General features: G+C 41.7%; 1 protein-coding gene across 2 annotated transcripts in view; it reads left to right on the top strand.

The window, feature by feature from the left end:
* Positions 1-18,051, top strand: part of LOC121566427 (NACHT, LRR and PYD domains-containing protein 1 homolog) — a 40,360-nt gene extending 22,309 nt beyond the window's left edge. For both annotated transcript variants that reach the window (XM_045217258.1, XM_045217257.1), the window contains exons 5-11: positions 13,198-13,412; positions 13,600-13,859; positions 14,454-14,588; positions 14,716-14,848; positions 15,281-15,310; positions 17,198-17,480; positions 18,012-18,051. In XM_045217258.1, the coding sequence (XP_045073193.1) occupies positions 13,198-13,412; positions 13,600-13,859; positions 14,454-14,588; positions 14,716-14,848; positions 15,281-15,310; positions 17,198-17,480; positions 18,012-18,018 (1,063 nt within the window). In that variant the 3' untranslated portion in view covers positions 18,019-18,051. The remainder of the gene's footprint in view (positions 1-13,197; positions 13,413-13,599; positions 13,860-14,453; positions 14,589-14,715; positions 14,849-15,280; positions 15,311-17,197; positions 17,481-18,011) is intronic.
* The last annotated feature ends 2,376 nt before the right edge of the window (positions 18,052-20,427 follow it).

Here is a 20,427-nt window from a genome sequence, read left to right as displayed (position 1 = left end):
TCAAATCAAATCAAGAGAAGTGAATGAGACAATCTAAAGATGATAATAATATGTAGACATTTACAACTGGGTGGTGGTGGGGGGCAGGGTAAGAGTCTGTTGGGTGGTGGGGGCAGGGTAAGAGTCTGTTGGGTGGTGGGGGCAGGGTAAGAGTCCGTTGGGTGGTGGGGGCAGGGTAAGAGTCCGTTGGGTGGTGGGGGCAGGGTAAGAGTCCGTTGGGTGGTGGGGGGCAGGGTAAGAGTCCGTTGGCTTGGCTGGTGGGGGCAGGGTAAGAGTCCGTTGGCTTGGCTGGTGGGGGGCAGGGTAAGAGTCTGTTGGGTGGTGGGGGCAGGGTAAGAGTCTGTTGGGTGGTGGGGGCAGGGTAAGAGTCCGTTGGGTGGTGGGGGCAGGGTAAGAGTCCGTTGGGTGGTGGGGGCAGGGTAAGAGTCTGTTGGGTGGTGGGGGCAGGGTAAGAGTCTGTTGGGTGGTGGGGGCAGGGTAAGAGTCCGTTGGCTTGGCTGGTGGGGGCAGGGTAAGAGTCCGTTGGCTTGGCTGGTGGGGGCAGGGTAAGAGTCTGTTGGGTGGTGGGGGCAGGGTAAGAGTCTGTTGGGTGGTGGGGGCAGGGTAAGAGTCTGTTGAACGACTTGTTCATTTTTGACCATATCTGGTTAATTAGGGGCGTTTCTAAATGCTAAATAGCCAAAGTAATACACAAGAACTGAGGCTGAGAACAACTGGTATTTATCAATGGCGACCTCCTACGTTTGCGTCATAGGATTGGTTGATACATCACACTTTTTCTATGCATACCAACATTTAAAATAGCGTTTATAAGTAGTATTTTAGGATAGTTTCTACACAATATTTATAAATTGATAAATGTGCACAAAAGCATTGAGATGTGTAAACTTGGCGCATTCATGTTTGCAGTTATAAATCAGACCTGTTGTAAAACGGTGCCTGCATGAACTAGCGTTATGAAATACACTCATCATCAATCTTTTATGGTGACAATAACGCCCTTATTTGCTGTATACTTTGGAAGGATTGGAATTAGGCACAGTATATCTAAAGGAAATATCCATGGCGAACTTGATCAAATGTCTTTGAAGATGTTGGCAGAATGTTTTATTTTACAGTGACATTTGCTGTAGGTCTATCTGACCGTTTCTGAAAGACAAAAACAATTGCAAATTGTTGTGGACCTGTAAACAGATCGTTTGAATGCAGTAATGTTTTAATAGGCCCAATTAAATGAGAAATGCGCATGGTAATTTGTTGTATGGCTACATCGGGAATATGAACTCATCATGGCCAGAAAAGGTGAGGAATTTATTATGCAATGATTATGATAATGTATTATGTTTATAAATGAAATATTGTCTACGCAAGAAATGTCACATTACATCATTCAGACGTCGCCTACAAACGTCAACGGAAAAGGTGAATCGTCTGTTCTAACGTTAAACTGCGCTTCGGATCGCATAGAGCAAAATCGGCTGCTGGAAATACTGTAGCTGATCTATTTACTACTGTGAAGTGGGTCCTATTAAATGAGAGATGGGACGAATGGTAGCCAATCCTAACTTGTTGTAGGCCTATAGGCTATTTGGCGAGTATAGGCTTTGTTCTGCAATAACAGGCAATGTATGCCTATTTCTAATTATTTTAGAATGTAAAGATAAATGGATTTTCACTAGCAGCAAATGATTGCATCTTGTTATTGTATTTAGCTAGGCCTACCTGTTATTTTGTTCTGAATAAGAGTCTCGTCATATATTCCCTATTTGCACAAAAATTTACTAGGCTACTTTAGCCTTCTTAATATGCAAGACTTCAACCACTAGAAACTGCGCACGCATGGTCTAAAGTTTGCAGGAGGATTAGCAAATTCTCAGGTCAAATTCCGTGAAAACTGGAACATGCATGTTTTGTGGCATATTTTGTGTGTAGGCAACGTTTATAAATGAGACCCCTGGTATTATAGAGCAAAATACTTGAAATAGCTTATCTTTACTGCTGTGAAGTGGGTCCAATTAAACGAGAGATGGTTGGAACAGTAACCTTGTTGTAGGTCTATATGCTACCACGTGAGTATGAAACCATCACTGAAAAGGTGAGGAATTTATTATGCAATGATCATGGAAACGAAATAAATAATAGCCTAGGAAATATCTGTCTATTTGTAATTATCTAACGGCAAATGATTGCATCTTGTTATCAACCTTTTTATTGTTATGAATAAGCTTGTCCATCATATTCTCCATTTACACAAAATACTAATCGACTTGCCTGTGTGTGATGATTTTGCGGATACAGGCTGTGTTGGTATTTACATACGTGTGTGTTTTGGACGTGTGTTTGCCAGACCTTACCGAAAAAGTATTTGTTTTCTTTCTGGACGCCAGCAGGTATTGAACTAACCCTGTCTCCCGAGTGGCGCAGTGGTCTAAGGCACTGCATCACAGTGCTAGCTGTGCCACTAGAGATCCTGGTTCGAATCCAGGCTCTGTCGTAGCTGGCCGCGACCGGGAGACCCATGGGGGCGGCACACAAGTCGTCCAGGGTAGGGGAGGGAATGGCCGGTAGGGATGTAGCTCAGTTGGTAGAGCATGGCACTTGCAACGCCAGGGTTGTGGGTTTGATTCCCACGGGGGCCAGTATGAAAAAAATATATTAAAAAAATAATGAATGCACTGGATAAGAGCGTCTGCTAAATGACTAAAATGTAACCTCTTTTCAGACTCCTCCTCCTCCCCCTCTTCCTCCTCCTGCTCAGACTCCTCTTCCTCCGACTCCTCCTCCTGCTCAGACTCCTCCTCCTCATCTCTTTAGACAGGGCTCCAGATGTTGTAGTAACAACCTCCCCCTGACTCTGGAAGACCACATGCTAAGCTGGAGTTAGTAGAACATGTTGTCCCAAATGGAACCCTATTCCCTTTATAGTGCACTACTTTAGACCTGGAACCCTATTCCCTTTATAGTGCACTACTTTAGACCTGGAACCCTATTCCCTTTATAGTGCACTACTTTAGACCTGGAACCCTATTCCCTTTATAGTGCACTACTTTAGACCTGGAACCCTATTCCCTTTATAGTGCACTACTTTAGACCTGGAACCCTATTCCCTTTATAGTGCACTACTTTAGACCTGGAACCCTATTCCCTTTATAGTGCACTACTTTAGACCTGGAACCCTATTCCCTTTATAGTGCACTACTTTAGACCAGCCAGCCAGCCAGCCTGAAAAAAATAAAAATGGCTGGCTGGCTGGCTGAAAAAAATAAAAATAATTTATGCACTCACTAACTGTAAGTTGCTCTGGATAAGAGCGTCTGCTAAATGACGTGTGTGTGTGTGATGTTGCCCTTCATGGAGATAGATTCAGTCCAAATGATGATGAGAATCCCAGATTATCTCATTGAGAAGTCAATCTACCTGGGTGTCTTGGATGTTGGAAATGTTAAAAGGTTCAGTGGGGAAACTAGTAGACTGGATTACTGGAAAGTTTTATGAGACATTTGCCTGGTTGCAAAAATGCTGATAGTTTGTCTAATTTCAGTTTGTGTGACAAAACATGGTACCATCTTAACCGCTGAGAAATAACTGTTTGAAGCTGGTGTACAAAACAGAAAGTCAAAAGATGCCAAAAAGAAACTTAATGAGGTAATCGGCAGTTGCTAAATCCATTTTTTGACCTATAAATTAATGATACAGTATGTACCCATTGATTCTTGAAGAATCTAACTTATAAATGCCTCATGAGCTCAGTTCAACTGTCATACCCCATCAGAACCCAGAATCTAACTTATAAATGCCTCATGAGCTCAGTTCAACTGTCATACCCCATCAGAACCCAGAATCTAACTTATAAATGCCTCATGAGCTCAGTTCAACTGTCATACCCCATCAGAACCCAGAATCTAACTTATAAATGCCACATGAGCTCAGTTCAACTGTCATACCCCATCAGAACCCAGAATCTAACTTATAAATGCCTCATGAGCTCAGTTCAACTGTCATACCCCATCAGAACCCAGAATCTAACTTATAAATGCCACATGAGCTCAGTTCAACTGTCATACCCCATCAGAACCCAGAATCTATCTTATAAATGCCTCATGAGCTCAGTTCAACTGTCATACCCCATCAGAACCCAGAATCTAACTTATAAATGCCTCATGAGCTCAGTTCAACTGTCATACCCCATCAGAACCCAGAATCTAACTTATAAATGCCTCATGAGCTCAGTTCAACTGTCATACCCCATCAGAACCCAGAATCTAACTTATAAATGCCTCATGAGCTCAGTTCAACTGTCATACCCCATCAGAACCCAGAATCTAACTTATAAATGCCTCATGAGCTCAGTTCAACTGTCATACCCCATCAGAACCCAGAATCTAACTTATAAATGCCTCATGAGCTCAGTTCAACTGTCATACCCCATCAGAACCCAGAATCTAACTTATAAATGCCTCATGAGCTCAGTTCAACTGTCATACCCCATCAGAACCCAGAATCTAACTTATAAATGCCTCATGAGCTCAGTTCAACTGTCATACCCCATCAGAACCCAGAATCTAACTTATAAATGCCTCATGAGCTCAGTTCAACTGTCATACCCCATCAGAACCCAGAATCTAACTTATAAATGCCTCATGAGCTCAGTTCAACTGTCATACCCCATCAGAACCCAGAATCTAACTTATAAATGCCACATGAGCTCAGTTCAACTGTCATACCCCATCAGAACCCAGAATCTATCTTATAAATGCCTCATGAGCTCAGTTCAACTGTCATACCCCATCAGAACCCAGAATCTAACTTATAAATGCCTCATGAGCTCAGTTCAACTGTCATACCACATCAGAACCCAGAATCTAACTTATAAATGCCTCATGAGCTCAGTTCAACTGTCATACCCCATCAGAACCCAGAATCTAACTTATAAATGCCTCATGAGCTCAGTTCAACTGTCATACCCCATCAGAACCCAGAATCTATCTTATAAATGCCTCATGAGCTCAGTTCAACTGTCATACCCCATCAGAACCCAGAATCTAACTTATAAATGCCTCATGAGCTCAGTTCAACTGTCATACCCCATCAGAACCCAGAATCTATCTTATAAATGCCTCATGAGCTCAGTTCAACTGTCATACCCCATCAGAACCCAGAATCTAACTTGTAAATGCCTCATGAGCTCAGTTCAACTGTCATACCCCATCAGAACCCAGAATCTAACTTATAAATGCCTCATGAGCTCAGTTCAACTGTCATACCCCATCAGAACCCAGAATCTAACTTATAAATGCCTCATGAGCTCAGTTCAACTGTCATACCCCATCAGAACCCAGAATCTAACTTATAAATGCCTCATGAGCTCAGTTCAACTGTCATACCCCATCAGAACCCAGAATCTAACTTATAAATGCCTCATGAGCTCAGTTCAACTGTCATACCCCATCAGAACCCAGAATCTAACTTATAAATGCCTCGTGAGCTCAGTTCAACTGTCATACCCCATCAGAACCCAGAATCTAACTTATAAATGCCTCATGAGCTCAGTTCAACTGTCATACCCCATCAGAACCCAGAATCTAACTTAGAAATGCCTCATGAGCTCAGTTCAACTGTCATACCCCATCAGAACCCAGAATCTAACTTAGAAATGCCTCATGAGCTCAGTTCAACTGTCATACCCCATCAGAACCCAGAATCTAAGCTTGTTTTACTTTGTTTGTAAACAAAGTACATGTAAACAAACACTGTATAGCCTCAACATGGTTAAAACTATAATGTTGATATCATGGATGGTCAGTCCATGCATCCGTAGCTCTGTCTATGAATTTAAGAGTGGTTCCATTTCTCCAGCCCCCATCCCTCAGATTTTAACAGAAACAGTGGCGGATATAACGTGTTCTTATTGTTTCAACTGCTGATTGGCACTTTAAGGATGGGAAGCATAGAAGTAGCACACATAGAACAGATCTACCGTTTATCAGACCTGCTTTCAACCAGAAGACAGATCTATAACTGACGTGAATTTGATCTGGTCGCCCACAAAGCTACATATTGCGCCTTTTAATTAGCATGGTCATGTGATGAGGATAACAGACTGTCTCATTGAGAAGGCAGATCACCTGCGTTTTACACAAGCAGCCCAATTCTGATATTTTTCCTGTTAATTGGCAAAATAAGCTGATCTGATTGGTCAAAAGCCAATGAGTGAAAGAAAAGAACCCAGAATTGGGCAGCCTGTGTAAACACAGCCATAGGGACCTGTAAAGTCCACACTGAAGTTGTACAACTGATGTAGGACTACAACGTGTCAGTTAGTTCATTAACAAATAATGACTTCATTTGAATGACGTTATTCTGGCTCAGCCTTTTTCAAAGCTCTCCTCCAGGGCCCCCAGGAGGTGCATGTTTTAGTTTTTGGTCCTAGAACTAACACCTTAGATTCAACTAATTAACTTTATCATCAAGCCCTTGGTTTTTTGTATCGGGTGTGTTAGTGCTAGGGCCATTTTATTTTGTATCTACCTGCCCAGGGACTACAGTTGAAAACTAGCTAGCTGGCTAAATCTGACACCTTTACTGAAATGTTGATTGATGTGCAGTATCCCTGTCAAATTCATTTCATAGATCAAATTAAAAGGAATGGAATGTTTCTATGTGTCTGTCTATCTGTGTATGTGAATTTGTAAAACATGAGGGAAAAAAAAAAAGGTGACCCTCCCCTATACCCCAAATTACCCTCACTCCTAGGACAGACCACAGCCTTTAGATATGGAGTTTTAGAAACTGTTCGTTGTTTTGTAAACATTACATGGCAAAGTAGCCAGAAGGTTGTGGATTCGCAGACCACCACGGACAATGGTAGGGGTGAAGAAAAGATAGCTTTTATAAAAGGCATTTCATGCAATTCTTTGTCATTTTACATGACTGGAGACAAGCAGAATCTATTTTAATACCACAACAGAGCATGACAACGAATGAGCGCACGCTGCAGCACCGGAGACGTTTTGATTTCTATACAGGCTGTTCACCGGAGACGTTTTGATTTCTATACACGCTGTTCACCGGAGACGTTTTGATTTCTATACAGGCTGTTCACCGGAGACGTTTTGATTTCTATACAGGCTGTTCACCGGAGACGTTTTGATTTCTATACAGGCTGTTCACCGGAGACGTTTTGATTTCTATTCAGGCTGTTCACCGGAGACGTTTTGATTTCTATTCAGGCTGTTCACCGGAGACGTTTTGATTTCTATACAGGCTGTTCACCGGAGACGTTTTGATTTCTATACAGGCTGTTCACCGGAGACGTTTTGATTTCTATACAGGCTGTTCACCGGAGACGTTTTGATTTCTATTCAGGCTGTTGTTAAGAAAGAGGATAGTCTAAGTTTTGGAACAGTGCTAAAGTTGTATTTAAACTGTAAAAAAAATAAGTGCAACAGAACCAGTTACAACTGAAGTATTTGATCATCAATGAATTTGCAAAAAAAATAAATGTTGTTGTTTAACACAGCAGCCGCGTATCATGAGGTAGGCCTTTATGCACTTGTAACTTTATTTCATTTGGGAAACTATCATTTTCTAATTTATTCCATGATATTGTTGTTACGAAATAGATTTGTGTTGACTGTGATTAGCGCATGGGAACAATAAAGCATCTGCTAGGCTAAATTAACAAATTAGGCATACCTAGCTAACCACATGATTCTCAAACCAAACACTGGCCAAACTCATGTTTCTAAAAGTGAATTCAAAGGCTGTGTAGAATGACTGTATAGCCTAATAAGGCATTTTTTAAGTGATATTTGTTTGATTTAATTTTATATAGCATAAATGCTAACTGTATAGGCATGATGTTGAAGTGTTGTTGTTGAAATGCGCTCCTGCCAGCCTGTAGTCTCCTCGGCTATAGAAAGTTGTAGCACAGCCTCTGAATGTCATAGAGACAAACCAATGATATTGTAACGACCCTGTATTGTGTTCTGTGTTCATGGATGTGTTATCGTTCTCATGGGTACTAGCAGGGGTTAAATATGCCAGGACAGATGGAAAGGTTGGGGGGTATGATGGGTAATCCCGCGGGATTTTGGGAATGATTAAATAGGGGTTACGGTCTCATATCTCTTCTCTTCGGTTCGGGACCCTTGATTTTGACATGTTCTATTTGTGTATGTTCGAGGTTTAGCGGCGTGGGTTGTGGCCTGAACAATAGCCCATTTAGGAATAAACCTGTGTTCTGCCTGTACACCTGGTGCCCGTCTCTCTTTTACTTTATGACCCAGCTGGGTCATTACAATATTCTATATGCAACACAAATCCCTCTGTAACTGCCTCTGTCGCCAGTTTATTTCATGTATTAGCACTTTAGTTTATTTCATGTATTTGCACTTTTTATTATTTAATTTCTTCTGAATTGTACGTTTACAGCAAGACGGAACTAATTATTGGTTCCGCCCGAGTGTTGTCACCCGAGCGCCTTTAGCGACGCACCGAGGAAACTTTACTGCAAAAAGCGAATTATTTTTCCATTGTTATCGTGTTTAAGTGCATACTTACAAAGAAAGTATACAGAAGAAGATAAAGGACATTTAAAAGGATGTTTAGCACCTCTGTGTGATAAGCAGCAATGAGGTTTGTTGACTATTTATTTTGCTATGAGGGTGTTTGTGTTTACGTGCGTCATTTTTTGGTGTAAAATATACATAAAGTGTCTAGCTGTATGTGCTTGATTATAACGCCAGATGTGTGAGACATGCATATGGCATTATTTTGTTAATGTATTTTTCTTTCTTTAAACCAGTTCTCACGGGTTGACCAGCATTAAAGCCCTGTATTCAAATCAAGACCTCTTGCCTCATGCCTGTCACTGGAGGAGCTACAGTGAGTGTTAACTGATAGTTTTAAAATCAAAATACGATTAAAGCGTTCTTGAATCCCAGGCAAGGAACACAATCATGATCTAACTCTAAATCAGGCCCCCAACATCTCCAAAACATGGACCAGAACAATGTTGTTTCCTGCTTCCACAAACATTCATTAATATAACACTAATGTCAGATTATGGTATGATAATGAGTGTACATTCTGAGACTGTTGCTCACTTACATTCATTTTTATTACAAGTCTGTTTAATATTTATTAATTCATTATTACATGAGATTATCCGTTTTAAATAACAACTACTTTTGACTTCAGGGATTCCTCAGAGCTGTAAGACTTGTGAACATGTTGAGGTAAGTCATAATGTCAATTCTCACTTTTACATACCTTCAGGAGTCAGGGACAGTCTGAAAGCCAGGTGTGTACTGACCAACCATTCATACTGGGATATAGACAGTCCTGTGTTCTGCTTTAGTAATATAATCACAGTCTGAAAGCCAGGTGTGTACTGACCAACCATTCATACTGGGATATAGACAGTCCTGTGTTCTGCTTTAGTAATATAAACACAGTCTGAAAGCCAGGTGTGTACTGACCAACCATTCATACTGGGATATAGACAGTCCTGTGTTCTGCTTTAGTAATATAAACACAGTCTGAAAGCCAGGTGTGTACTGACCAACCATTCATACTGGGATATAGACAGTCCTGTGTTCTGCTTTAGTAATATATACACAGTCTGAAAGCCAGGTGTGTACTGACCAACCATTCATACTGGGATATAGACAGTCCTGTGTTCTGCTTTAGTAATATAAACACAGTCTGAAAGCCAGGTGTGTACTGACCAACCATTCATACTGGGATATAGACAGTCCTGTGTTCTGCTTTAGTAATATAAACACAGTCTGAAAGCCAGGTGTGTACTGACCAACCATTCATACTGGGATATAGACTGTCCTGTGTTCTGCTTTAGTAATATAAACACAGTCTCAAAGCCAGGTGTGTACTGACCAACCATTCATACTGGGATATAGACAGTCCTGTGTTCTGCTTTAGTAATATAAACACAGTCTGAAAGCCAGGTGTGTACTGACCAACCATTCATACTGGGATATAGACAGTCCTGTGTTCTGCTTTAGTAATATAAACACAGTCTGAAAGCCAGGTGTGTACTGACCAACCATTCATACTGGGATATAGACAGTCCTGTGTTCTGCTTTAGTAATATAATCACAGTCTGAAAGCCAGGTGTGTACTGACCAACCATTCATACTGGGATATAGACAGTCCTGTGTTCTGCTTTAGTAATATAATCACAGTCTGAAAGCCAGGTGTGTACTGACCAACCATTCATACTGGGATATAGACAGTCCTGTGTTCTGCTTTAGTAATATAAACACAGTCTGAAAGCCAGGTGTGTACTGACCAACCATTCATACTGGGATATAGACAGTCCTGTGTTCTGCTTTAGTAATATAAACACAGTCTGAAAGCCAGGTGTGTACTGACCAACCATTCATACTGGGATATAGACAGTCCTGTGTTCTGCTTTAGTAATATAAACACAGTCTCAAAGCCAGGTGTGTACTGACCAACCATTCATACTGGGATATAGACAGTCCTGTGTTCTGCTTTAGTAATATAAACACAGTCTGAAAGCCAGGTGTGTACTGACCAACCATTCATACTGGGATATAGACAGTCCTGTGTTCTGCTTTAGTAATATAAACACAGTCTGAAAGCCAGGTGTGTACTGACCAACCATTCATACTGGGATATAGACAGTCCTGTGTTCTGCTTTAGTAATATAAACACAGTCTGAAAGCCAGGTGTGTACTGACCAACCATTCATACTGGGATATAGACAGTCCTGTGTTCTGCTTTAGTAATATAAACACAGTCTGAAAGCCAGGTGTGTACTGACCAACCATTCATACTGGGATATAGACAGTCCTGTGTTCTGCTTTAGTAATATAAACACAGTCTGAAAGCCAGGTGTGTACTGACCAACCATTCATACTGGGATATAGACAGTCCTGTGTTCTGCTTGTAGGAATGCAGGATTTTAGCTGTTGTCATACCAGCATTCCATGTTAGACAGTTTAATTATTCCATGTAACATTGAATAAATACAGTGGGGGAAAAAAAGTATTTAGTCAGCCACCAATTGTGCAAGTTCTCCCACTTAAAAAGATGAGAGAGGCCTGTAATTTTCATCATAGGTACACGTCAACTATGACAGACAAATTGAGAAACAAAAATCCAGAAAATCACATTGTAGGATTTTTTATGAATTTATTTGCAAATTATGGTGGAAAATAAGTATTTGGTCACCTACAAACAAGCAAGATTTCTGGCTCTCACAGACCTGTAACTTCTTCTTCAAGAGGCTCCTCTGTCCTCCACTCGTTACCTGTATTAATGGCACCTGTTTGAACTTGTTATCAGTATAAAAGACACCTGTCCACAACCTCAAACAGTCACACTCCAAACTCCACTATGGCCAAGACCAAAGAGCTGTCAAAGGACACCAGAAACAAAATTGTAGACCTGCACCAGGCTGGGAAGACTGAATCTACAATAGGTAAGCAGCTTGGTTTGAAGAAATCAACTGTGGGAGCAATTATTAGGAAATGGAAGACATACAAGACCACTGATAATCTCCCTCGATCTGGGGCTCCACGCAAGATCTCACCCCGTGGGGTCAAAATGATCACAAGAACGGTGAGCAAAAATCCCAGAACCACATGGGGGACCTAGTGAATGACCTGCAGAGAGCTGGGACCAAAGTAACAAAGCCTACCATCAGTAACACACTACGCCGCCAGGGACTCAAATCCTGCAGTGCAGACGTGTCCCCCTGCTTAAGCCAGTACATGTCCAGGCCCGTCTGAAGTTTGCTAGAGTGCATTTGGATGATCCAGAAGAGGATTGGGAGAATGTCATATGTCATATGGTCAGATGAAACCAAAATAGAACTTGTCGTGTTTGGAGGACAAAGAATGCTGAGTTGCATCCAAAGAACACCATACGTACTGTGAAGCATGGGGGTGGAAACATCATGCTTTGGGGCTGTTTTTCTGCAAAGGGACCAGGACGACTGATCCGTGTAAAGGAAAGAATGGGGCCATGTATCATGTGATTTTGAGTGAAAACCTCCTTCCATCAGCAAGGGCATTGAAGATGAAACGTGGCTGGGTCTTTCAGCATGACAATGATCCCAAACACACCGCCCGGGCAACGAAGGAGTGGCTTCGTAAGAAGCATTTCAAGGTCCTGGAGTGGCCTAGCCAGTCTCCAGATCTCAACCCCATAGAAAATCTTTGGAGGGAGTTGAAAGTCCGTGTTGCCCAGCGACAGCCCCAAAACACCACTGCTCTAGAGGAGATCTGCATGGAGGAATGGGCCAAAATAATAATTTATAATTATAATAATAATTATAATATAATTATAATTGGTCATTTATCCAGAGCGACTTACAGGAGCAATTAGGGTTAAGTGCCTTGCTCAAGGGCACATCGACAGATTTTTCACCTAGTCGGCTCGGGGATTAGAACCAGCGACCTTTCGGTTACTGGCACAACGCTCTTAACCACTAAGCTACCTGCCCCCCCCAGGTTAAAATACCAGCAACAGTGTGTGAAAACCTTGTGAAGACTTACAGAAAACGTTTGACCTGTGTCATTGCCAACAAAGGGTATATAACAAAGTATTGAGAAACTTTTGTTATTGACCAAATACTTATTTTCCACCATAATTTGCAAATAAATTCATAAAAAATCCTACAATGTGATTTTCTGGATTTTTTCCCCTCATTTTGTCTGTCATAGTTGACGTGTAGCTATGATGAAAATTACAGGCCTCTCTCATCTTTTTAAGTGGGAGAACTTGCACAATTGGTGGCTGACTAAATACTTTTTTCCCCCACTGTACATTAGATTAGTTACTTTGGTTAATGGGCCAGTTTCCCGGACACAGATTAAGCCTAGTCCTGGCCCTTAAATAACTTTCTATTGAAACTTCCATTGATCATGCTTTAATTCCAGCACTAGACTCAATCTGTGTCCAGGAAACTGGCCCCATATGTATAACTGACATGCTTGTCCTTGTTCAGGACTCCACACACTGGCTTCAGATTGAACCCTTGACATCCACTGTCCAGGAAGTGACAATGTTCAGGTAAAATAACTACTTTTAACATTTCATTCCACTTGCTAGTGTATTTCCCCATTACCTTTGGGAATAGGCTTCTAATCCAACCTCTCCATTTGACGATTGACCCTCTCTACCATATCTTGTTGTTGCCCTCAGGCACAGGACACCCAAAGGGCGTTATGAGTGCACAGTGTCTGGGCTCCGCTGGGTGTGTGACAGAGATGTCATTCTGAAGTATCACTTCAGGAACTGGGAACCCTACAGTCAACTTCTGAAAGACATGCAGTACGGACAAGGTGGTCCATTGCTGGACATCACTATGGAGTTAGGTGAACTGGAGGAAGTTCATCTGCCACACTTTGTCTGTTTAGGTAAAACCATAAAGAAATAGTATTCAGAAATACATTTACATGTAACTGAGTTTCACTTCCTGAATGAATAAATGAATATTCTGTGAGTTTGAGTTTACTGTGATCTGATACTGCATATTCTTTGTGTTTTAGTTGGATGAATAATACAATATTTGTCTTTCTGTCTCCTTTTTATTGTGTTGTTCAGGGACCAACCCTTCCCTGAGGAATGAGATGAAGATTCTTCATGTAGAGGAACATGGAGTGTCTGTTGAGGAAGTGCATGAGGTCACCAGATTCCATGCTAAGATTCTCCATCCCAAGTTCTCAGCTATCGCTGTTATACTGAGCTATATCTTTTTTTGGAACGTAGATGTCCACTGTGACGTGGTCCTCTATATGGCAGTAAAAAAGGCAACAGTAATTTCACGGCTGTACATGCTCCTCAGAAACTCCAGTCAGAAAGAGGTGAGGCACCATCATTGAAGTGACAACAGTATATTGAAACTTACTAAAGGAAAGCTGATAGGTTGTTGAAAATCTATAGATTACAAAGTTACAAAATCTATTTCTGTCTCATTCATTTGAAGAGCCAGTAGACGGCACTCTTCTCTCTGTTCGAAGGAGAACCCAATGCCCCGGGGCAGTGAAGGGGACATTGCCCCGTGTAAGGTGCTGTCTTTCGCATGGGACGTTAAACATGTTTCCTGACTCTCTGTGAACACTAAAGATCCCATGGCACTTATCGTAAGAGTAGGGGTGTTAACCCCGGTGTCCTGGCTAAATTCACTATCTGGCCCTCATACCATCATGGCCACCTAATCATCCCCAGCTTCCAATTGGCTCAATCATCCCCTTTCCCCTGTAACACTTCCCGAGGTCATTGCTGTAAAAGAGACTCTCTTCTCAATCAATTACCTGGTAAAATAAGGGTAAAATAAGGGTAAAATAGTGTACCCATTTTTTTGATGTTGACAAAAAAGGATTGCTCAGTGAGCTGCATGTTGTGTGAATTATTAGACTACATTGTTCAGACTGACTACTACACTGCTCATTTTGTAGGCTGTTCGGGACCGGGAGAAACATCAGGTGTCCCAAGGATATTCAGAATTGGTCCTGTCAAGTCCAAACGGGTCCTTAAAGCTGAACAGTTGGTTTGCAGTCAAGAATCCCCATTCCTCCTCCATCAATCCAGAGGTGCAGTTTTAGCAAGCTGAGGACATGAATCTGTCATATTATATATGAATAACTGGAATATCATTCTATTTCTTTCTCTCTCTCTCTGTCTGTTGTCTCAATCGTTGCACCATATGACCTTCTACAGAAGATTCAGCTATTACCTGCAGACACCACACCAAGCTGTTGTAAGATGGTTATGAGAAACACAGGGGTTGACATTGAGATGGAGTTAATCGGGGATGATGAGAGGACAGTATGGAAATCAGTGGTATCAAAAGGTAAGAAATACTATACGTGAACACTATGTCAATTTTTACATTTTTACATTTTTAGTCATTTAGCAGACGCTCTTATCCAGAGCGACTTACAGTTAGTGAATACATATATTTTTTTTTTCATACTGGTCCCGGGGGGGAATTGAACCCACAACCCTGGCGTTGCAAACGCCATGCTCTATCAACTGAGCTACATCCCTGCCGGCCATTCCCTCCCCTACCCTGGACAACGCTGGGCCAATTGTGCGCCACCCATGAGTCTCCCGGTCGCGGCCGGCTGCAACAGAGCCTGGATTCGAACCAGGATCTCTAGTGGCACAGCTAGCACTGCGATGCAGAGCCTTAGACCACTGCGCCACTCAGGAGACTAAATGTCATTTTCTTCCAGATGCTATTAAAATGTTTTTATGATGTTTTCTCTTGTTTGTCTTTTAGATGAATACAGCAAAGACTCTCATCCAATAGGTACGTTTGTTTTTGTGGACAAGGTTTATAAAACGGGTTATAGAGCGAACGTCTCTTCAAGTTGTGATGAAGGACACTGATGAAGACCTTCATGAGTCATGTTCAGTGGGGTGATGAAGGTCTTCATGAGTCATGTTCAGTGGGGTGATGAAGACCTTCATGAGTCATGTTCAGTGGGGTGATGAAGGTCTTCATGAGTCATGTTCAGTGGGGTGATGAAGGTCTTCATGAGTCATGTTCAGTGGGGTGATGAAGGTCTTCATGAGTCATGTTCAGTGGGGTGATGAAGGTCTTCATGAGTCATGTTCAGTGGGGTGATGAAGGTCTTCATGAGTCATGTTCAGTGGGGTGATGAAGGTCTTCATGAGTCATGTTCAGTGGTGTGTATTGCTACAGAACATTCAGACAGAAACCCAGTGCCTTGCAAAAGTATCTGCATCACATTTTATTGTGTTACAAAGCGGGATTAAAGGGGATTTAATTGTAATTTTTTGTCAACAATCTACACAAAATACTCAAATGTCAAAGTGGAAGAATATTTATATATATATATTTAGATTGATAGAAATGAAATAGCTCCCTGAGTCAATACATGTTAGAAACACCTTGGCAGCCATTACAGCTGGGAGTCTTCTTGTCTAAGTCTCTAAGAGCTTTACACACCTGGATTGTACAATATTAGCCCATTATTCTTTTCATAATTCTTCAAGCTCTGTCAAGCTGTTGGGGATCGTGGCTAGACTGCAGTTTTCAAGTCTTGCCATAGATTTTCAAGCAGATTCAAGTCAAAACTGTAACTTGGCCACTCAGGAACATTCACTGTCTTCTTGGTAAGCAACTCCATTGTAGATGTGGCCTTGTGTTGTAGGTTATTGTCCTGCTGAAAGGTGAATTCCTCTCCCAGTGTCTGGTGAAAAGTAGATTGAAGCAAGTTTTCCTCTTGAATTTAGTCTGTTCTTAGCTCCATCCCATTTATTTTTATCCTGAAAAACTCCTCAGTATTTGCCGATGTCAACCATACCCATAACATGATGCAGCCACCACCGTGCTTGAAAATAAGGAGGCAGTTACTCAGTGATGTGTTGTGTTGGATTTGCCCCAAACATGAGGCTTTGCATTTAGGCCAAAAAGTGTATTCCTTTGCCGTTTCCTTTTGCAGTATTACTTTAGTACCTTGTTGCATATAAGATGCATGTTTTGGAATATTTTTATTCTGTATATTTGTGTTATTTTAGGTCATTATTGTGGAGTCACTACAATGTTGTTGATCCATCCTTAGTTTTCTCCCATCACAGCCATTGAACTCTGTAGCTGTTTTAAAATCACCAATGAACTCATGGTGACATCACTAAGCAGTTTCCTTCCTGTCCTGCAGCTCAGTTCAGAAGGACGACTGCATCTTTGATGTGTCTGGGTGGTTTAATACATCACCCACAGGATAATTATTAACTTGACCATTCTTAAAGAGAGATTCAATGTCTGATTTGTTATTGTTACCCATCTACCAATCACTGCCCTTCTTTATGAGGCTTTCAAAAAATATATACTTGAATCTGTGCTTGAAATGCGATACTTGACTGAGGGACCTTCCAGATGTTGAATGTATGGGGGACAGGCCCACTTTGACATTAGAGGATTCTGAGTAGATTGTTGATAAAACATTAATCATCTTTTTTCAATGACTTCTCAATAAACCTAATACGAAAATGTGTTATTTCAATTTTTTATTTGAAATTGACTGACTTTAATTGGAATTGACCACAACCCTGGAGTCGGCTCTATACAATAAATGACTATCAGAGGAATGATAACTGGAGAGACTGGAAGATGTAAAAACAGCTGCTGTTAACCCTAAAGCCATATTAATTTTATTGACCCCCCCTTCAGCATTAACAGTACCTGACATTCCTGCTGAGGAGTTTCTGAAGAAACACTGGGCTAAACTAATTCAGCGAACCAAAAACTCAATGCCAATAGCAGATGATCTGTGGTCAAAGAACATGATTGGTGAAGAAGAGCACTCCAGAATAACAGCTGAAACAACTGAACAGGACCGAATGAGAAAACTACTGAAAGCAGTCATCCCCAAAGGACCAGAAGTGACGGGAGCTTGTCTCAAAGCTCTCGTTGAACATGAAAACCATCTTGTTAAGGACTTGAGTGAATCTAGGTAAGACAGTTTTCATTGCTCCCTCCCTTGAATATGTGTAATGATTAAATATAGGTCAAATAAAAACACAGCTGCCCAGATCAGAGGAACTGTTTTTCCAGAATGGAAGCATGTTTTTGTGTTTCTGTCTGTAATAAATTACTGTTATCTTATTGTAGTTACATCATAGGACCATCATCACATCATTATCTCAGGTGGAACTCCCCCTTCTCCTCCATACTTTCTGATCTCTCTCTTCCCTTCTCCTCCATACTTTCTGATCTCTCTCTTCCCTTCTCCTCCATACTTTCTGATCTCTCTCTTCCCTTCTCCTCCATACTTTCTGATCTCTCTCTTCCCTTCTCCTTCATACTTTCTGATCTCTCTCTTCCCTTCTCCTCCATACTTTCTGATCTCTCTCTCTCCCCTTCTCCTCCATACTTTCTGATCTCTCTCTTCCCTTCTCCTCCATACTTTCTGATCTCTCTCTTCCCTTCTCCTCCATACTTTCTGATCTCTCTCTTCCCTTCTCCTCCATCCTCTTTCTTGTAGAACCTAATCTGAAGACGCTGAGGCCTGTCTGTGGACTAAGACACTTCTTCACCTAATCTGAAGACGCTGAGGCCTGTCTCCTAGTCTGTGGACTAAGACACTTCTTCACCTAATCTGAAGACGCTGAGGCCTGTCTCCTAGTCTGTGGACTAAGACACTTCTTCACCTAATCTGAAGACGCTGAGGCCTGTCTCCTAGTCTGTGGACTAAGACACTTCTTCACCTAATCTGAAGACGCTGAGGCCTGTCTCCTAGTCTGTGGACTAAGACACTTCTTCACCTAATCTGAAGACGCTGAGGCCTGTCTCCTAGTCTGTGGACTAAGACACTTCTTCACCTAGGAATGTATTTTGTGTGTGTGTGTCTTTGTATATACTGTGTGTGAGTTGATCTCTGATTACTGTGATTAGTTCAATGTAACGTCATATACTATACATTATAATCAGTCTGTTTTGGGTTTGCAGAATCATTGTATATCATAGGTTTTCCATCCTATCATGTTACCACACAGATGTGACTGTCTAGCTCAGCGGTTCCCAAACTTTCCCATTCTGGAGACCATCAAATCACCGTCCAAAGCTCTTGAGGACCACCATTCACGGAGTCGCTGATTTTTTTCACATCAAATATATTGCCGGTCAAATTATATTAATAGATGTGAATGTAACAAAGCCTGTAAAGGTCTATTATTATTATTATTATTATTATAAACTAGTTGCATTGTGAAAAGGAATGTAAAATTGCTTATAATACCATTAATACTCCCAACTGTTATTATTTTTGAATAATAAAATACTACAATCTAAAAAGTAATTGAGGACCACCTGCACCACCCCCCAAGGACCACAGGTTGGGAACCACTGGTCTGGAGTCCTTCTGCCAAACCTGGTTGTTGTGTCACACTGCCCTCTCCTGGTAGCACTGCAAAACATCACCTCATTAAATACAAAAATGTAATTGCAGTTTTACTAGATAGAATCTTAACTTATAGGCTGAATACTTGTATTAAGTGTATGAAGACTTTAGATGAACCTATGGGTGTTGAATCCGCCCACTGTGTTGAAACAGGAAGTCCATTTATAATGAAGTAGAGGAACGGGTCCACCTCTTATTGTAGATCAATGGTGCCGCTACTTCGCTTCACCTCCGTTCCGCCAGTATGAATAAACAAGACCTAGAAAGGATAAGGTCGTGACCTCGGCGATTTTCCTTCAAAATAAAAGTCCCGCAATGATGATTGTGATTTTTTCTATACTGAAATTCGTTACATTTTATGAGGAAATGTTAGCAGACTTAGAATGTTGTTTAACAATATGAAAAAAGCAATAAAGTCAATCGCCTTAATAGCACAAATAATACTATAGCATTGACATTTGTTAACAGCATTGAAGTAATGATTACTAGACAGTTGTCATGGTAACAGCAGTAATACAAATAACATTTATGATGCTACTATTAATAATAATAGCAATAACACTATTAATAATAATACAATTATTATAATAATCAATTTTAGAAAACACTCTAAAATCCCATTGTTAATTAGATTAGATGAGTTTATTAGTCACATGGAGAGGGACGCAAAATCTTATGCTCCAACAGTGCAGGTCAAAATAAATCAAATCAAATCAAGAGAAGTGAATGAGACCGTTGAGGCCGTTGGGTGGTGGGGGCAGGGTAAGAGTCTGTTGGGTGGTGGGGGCAGGGTAAGAGTCCGTTGGTTGGTGGGGGCAGGGTAAGAGTCTGTTGGGTGGTGGGGGCAGGGTAAGATTCCGTTGGGTGGTGGGGGCAGGGTAAGAGTCTGTTGGGTGGTGGGGGCAGGGTAAGAGTCCGTTGGGTGGTGGTGGGGGGCAGGGTAAGAGTCCGTTGGGTGGTGGTGGGGGCAGGGTAAGAGTCTGTTGGGTGGTGGTGGGGGCAGGGTAAGAGTCTGTTGGGTGGTGGGGGCAGGGTAAGAGTCCGTTGGGTGGTGGTGAGGGCAGGGTAAGAGTCCGTTGGGTGGTGGTGGGGGCAGGGTAAGAGTCCGTTGGGTTGTGGTGGGGGCAGGGTAAGAGTCCGTTGGGTGGTGGTGGGGGCAGGGTAAGAGTCCGTTGGGTGGTGATGGGGGCAGGGTAAGAGTCTGTTGGTTGGTGGTGGCAGGGTAAGAGTCCGTTGGGGAATGTCACAGGGGGAGCAGCAGGGGGGGGAGTGATATGTGAATGAAACAGTAATAAAGCAGAATAATATGTAGATATTTACTCTGTAACAATGAGACATCTCCATTGGGGGGTGTGGCTAGGGTAAATGAGGAAGTGATCCATGGTGGCCATCAGTAACAACAAACCAGGTATGGTTTTATTTACTTTACATTTTTCACCCCTCTTATCATAGTTTTGTTTTTGTCCTGTTGTGTTCTAAAATACAATTCTGGTACAAACCT

The sequence above is a fragment of the Coregonus clupeaformis genome, unplaced genomic scaffold (genome assembly GCF_020615455.1).
Source record: "Coregonus clupeaformis isolate EN_2021a unplaced genomic scaffold, ASM2061545v1 scaf0984, whole genome shotgun sequence".
NCBI classification, from domain to species: Eukaryota; Metazoa; Chordata; class Actinopteri; order Salmoniformes; family Salmonidae; genus Coregonus; species Coregonus clupeaformis.
The sequence above is the reverse complement of the archived record's forward strand: the minus strand, read 5'-3'. Positions and strand labels throughout refer to the sequence as shown.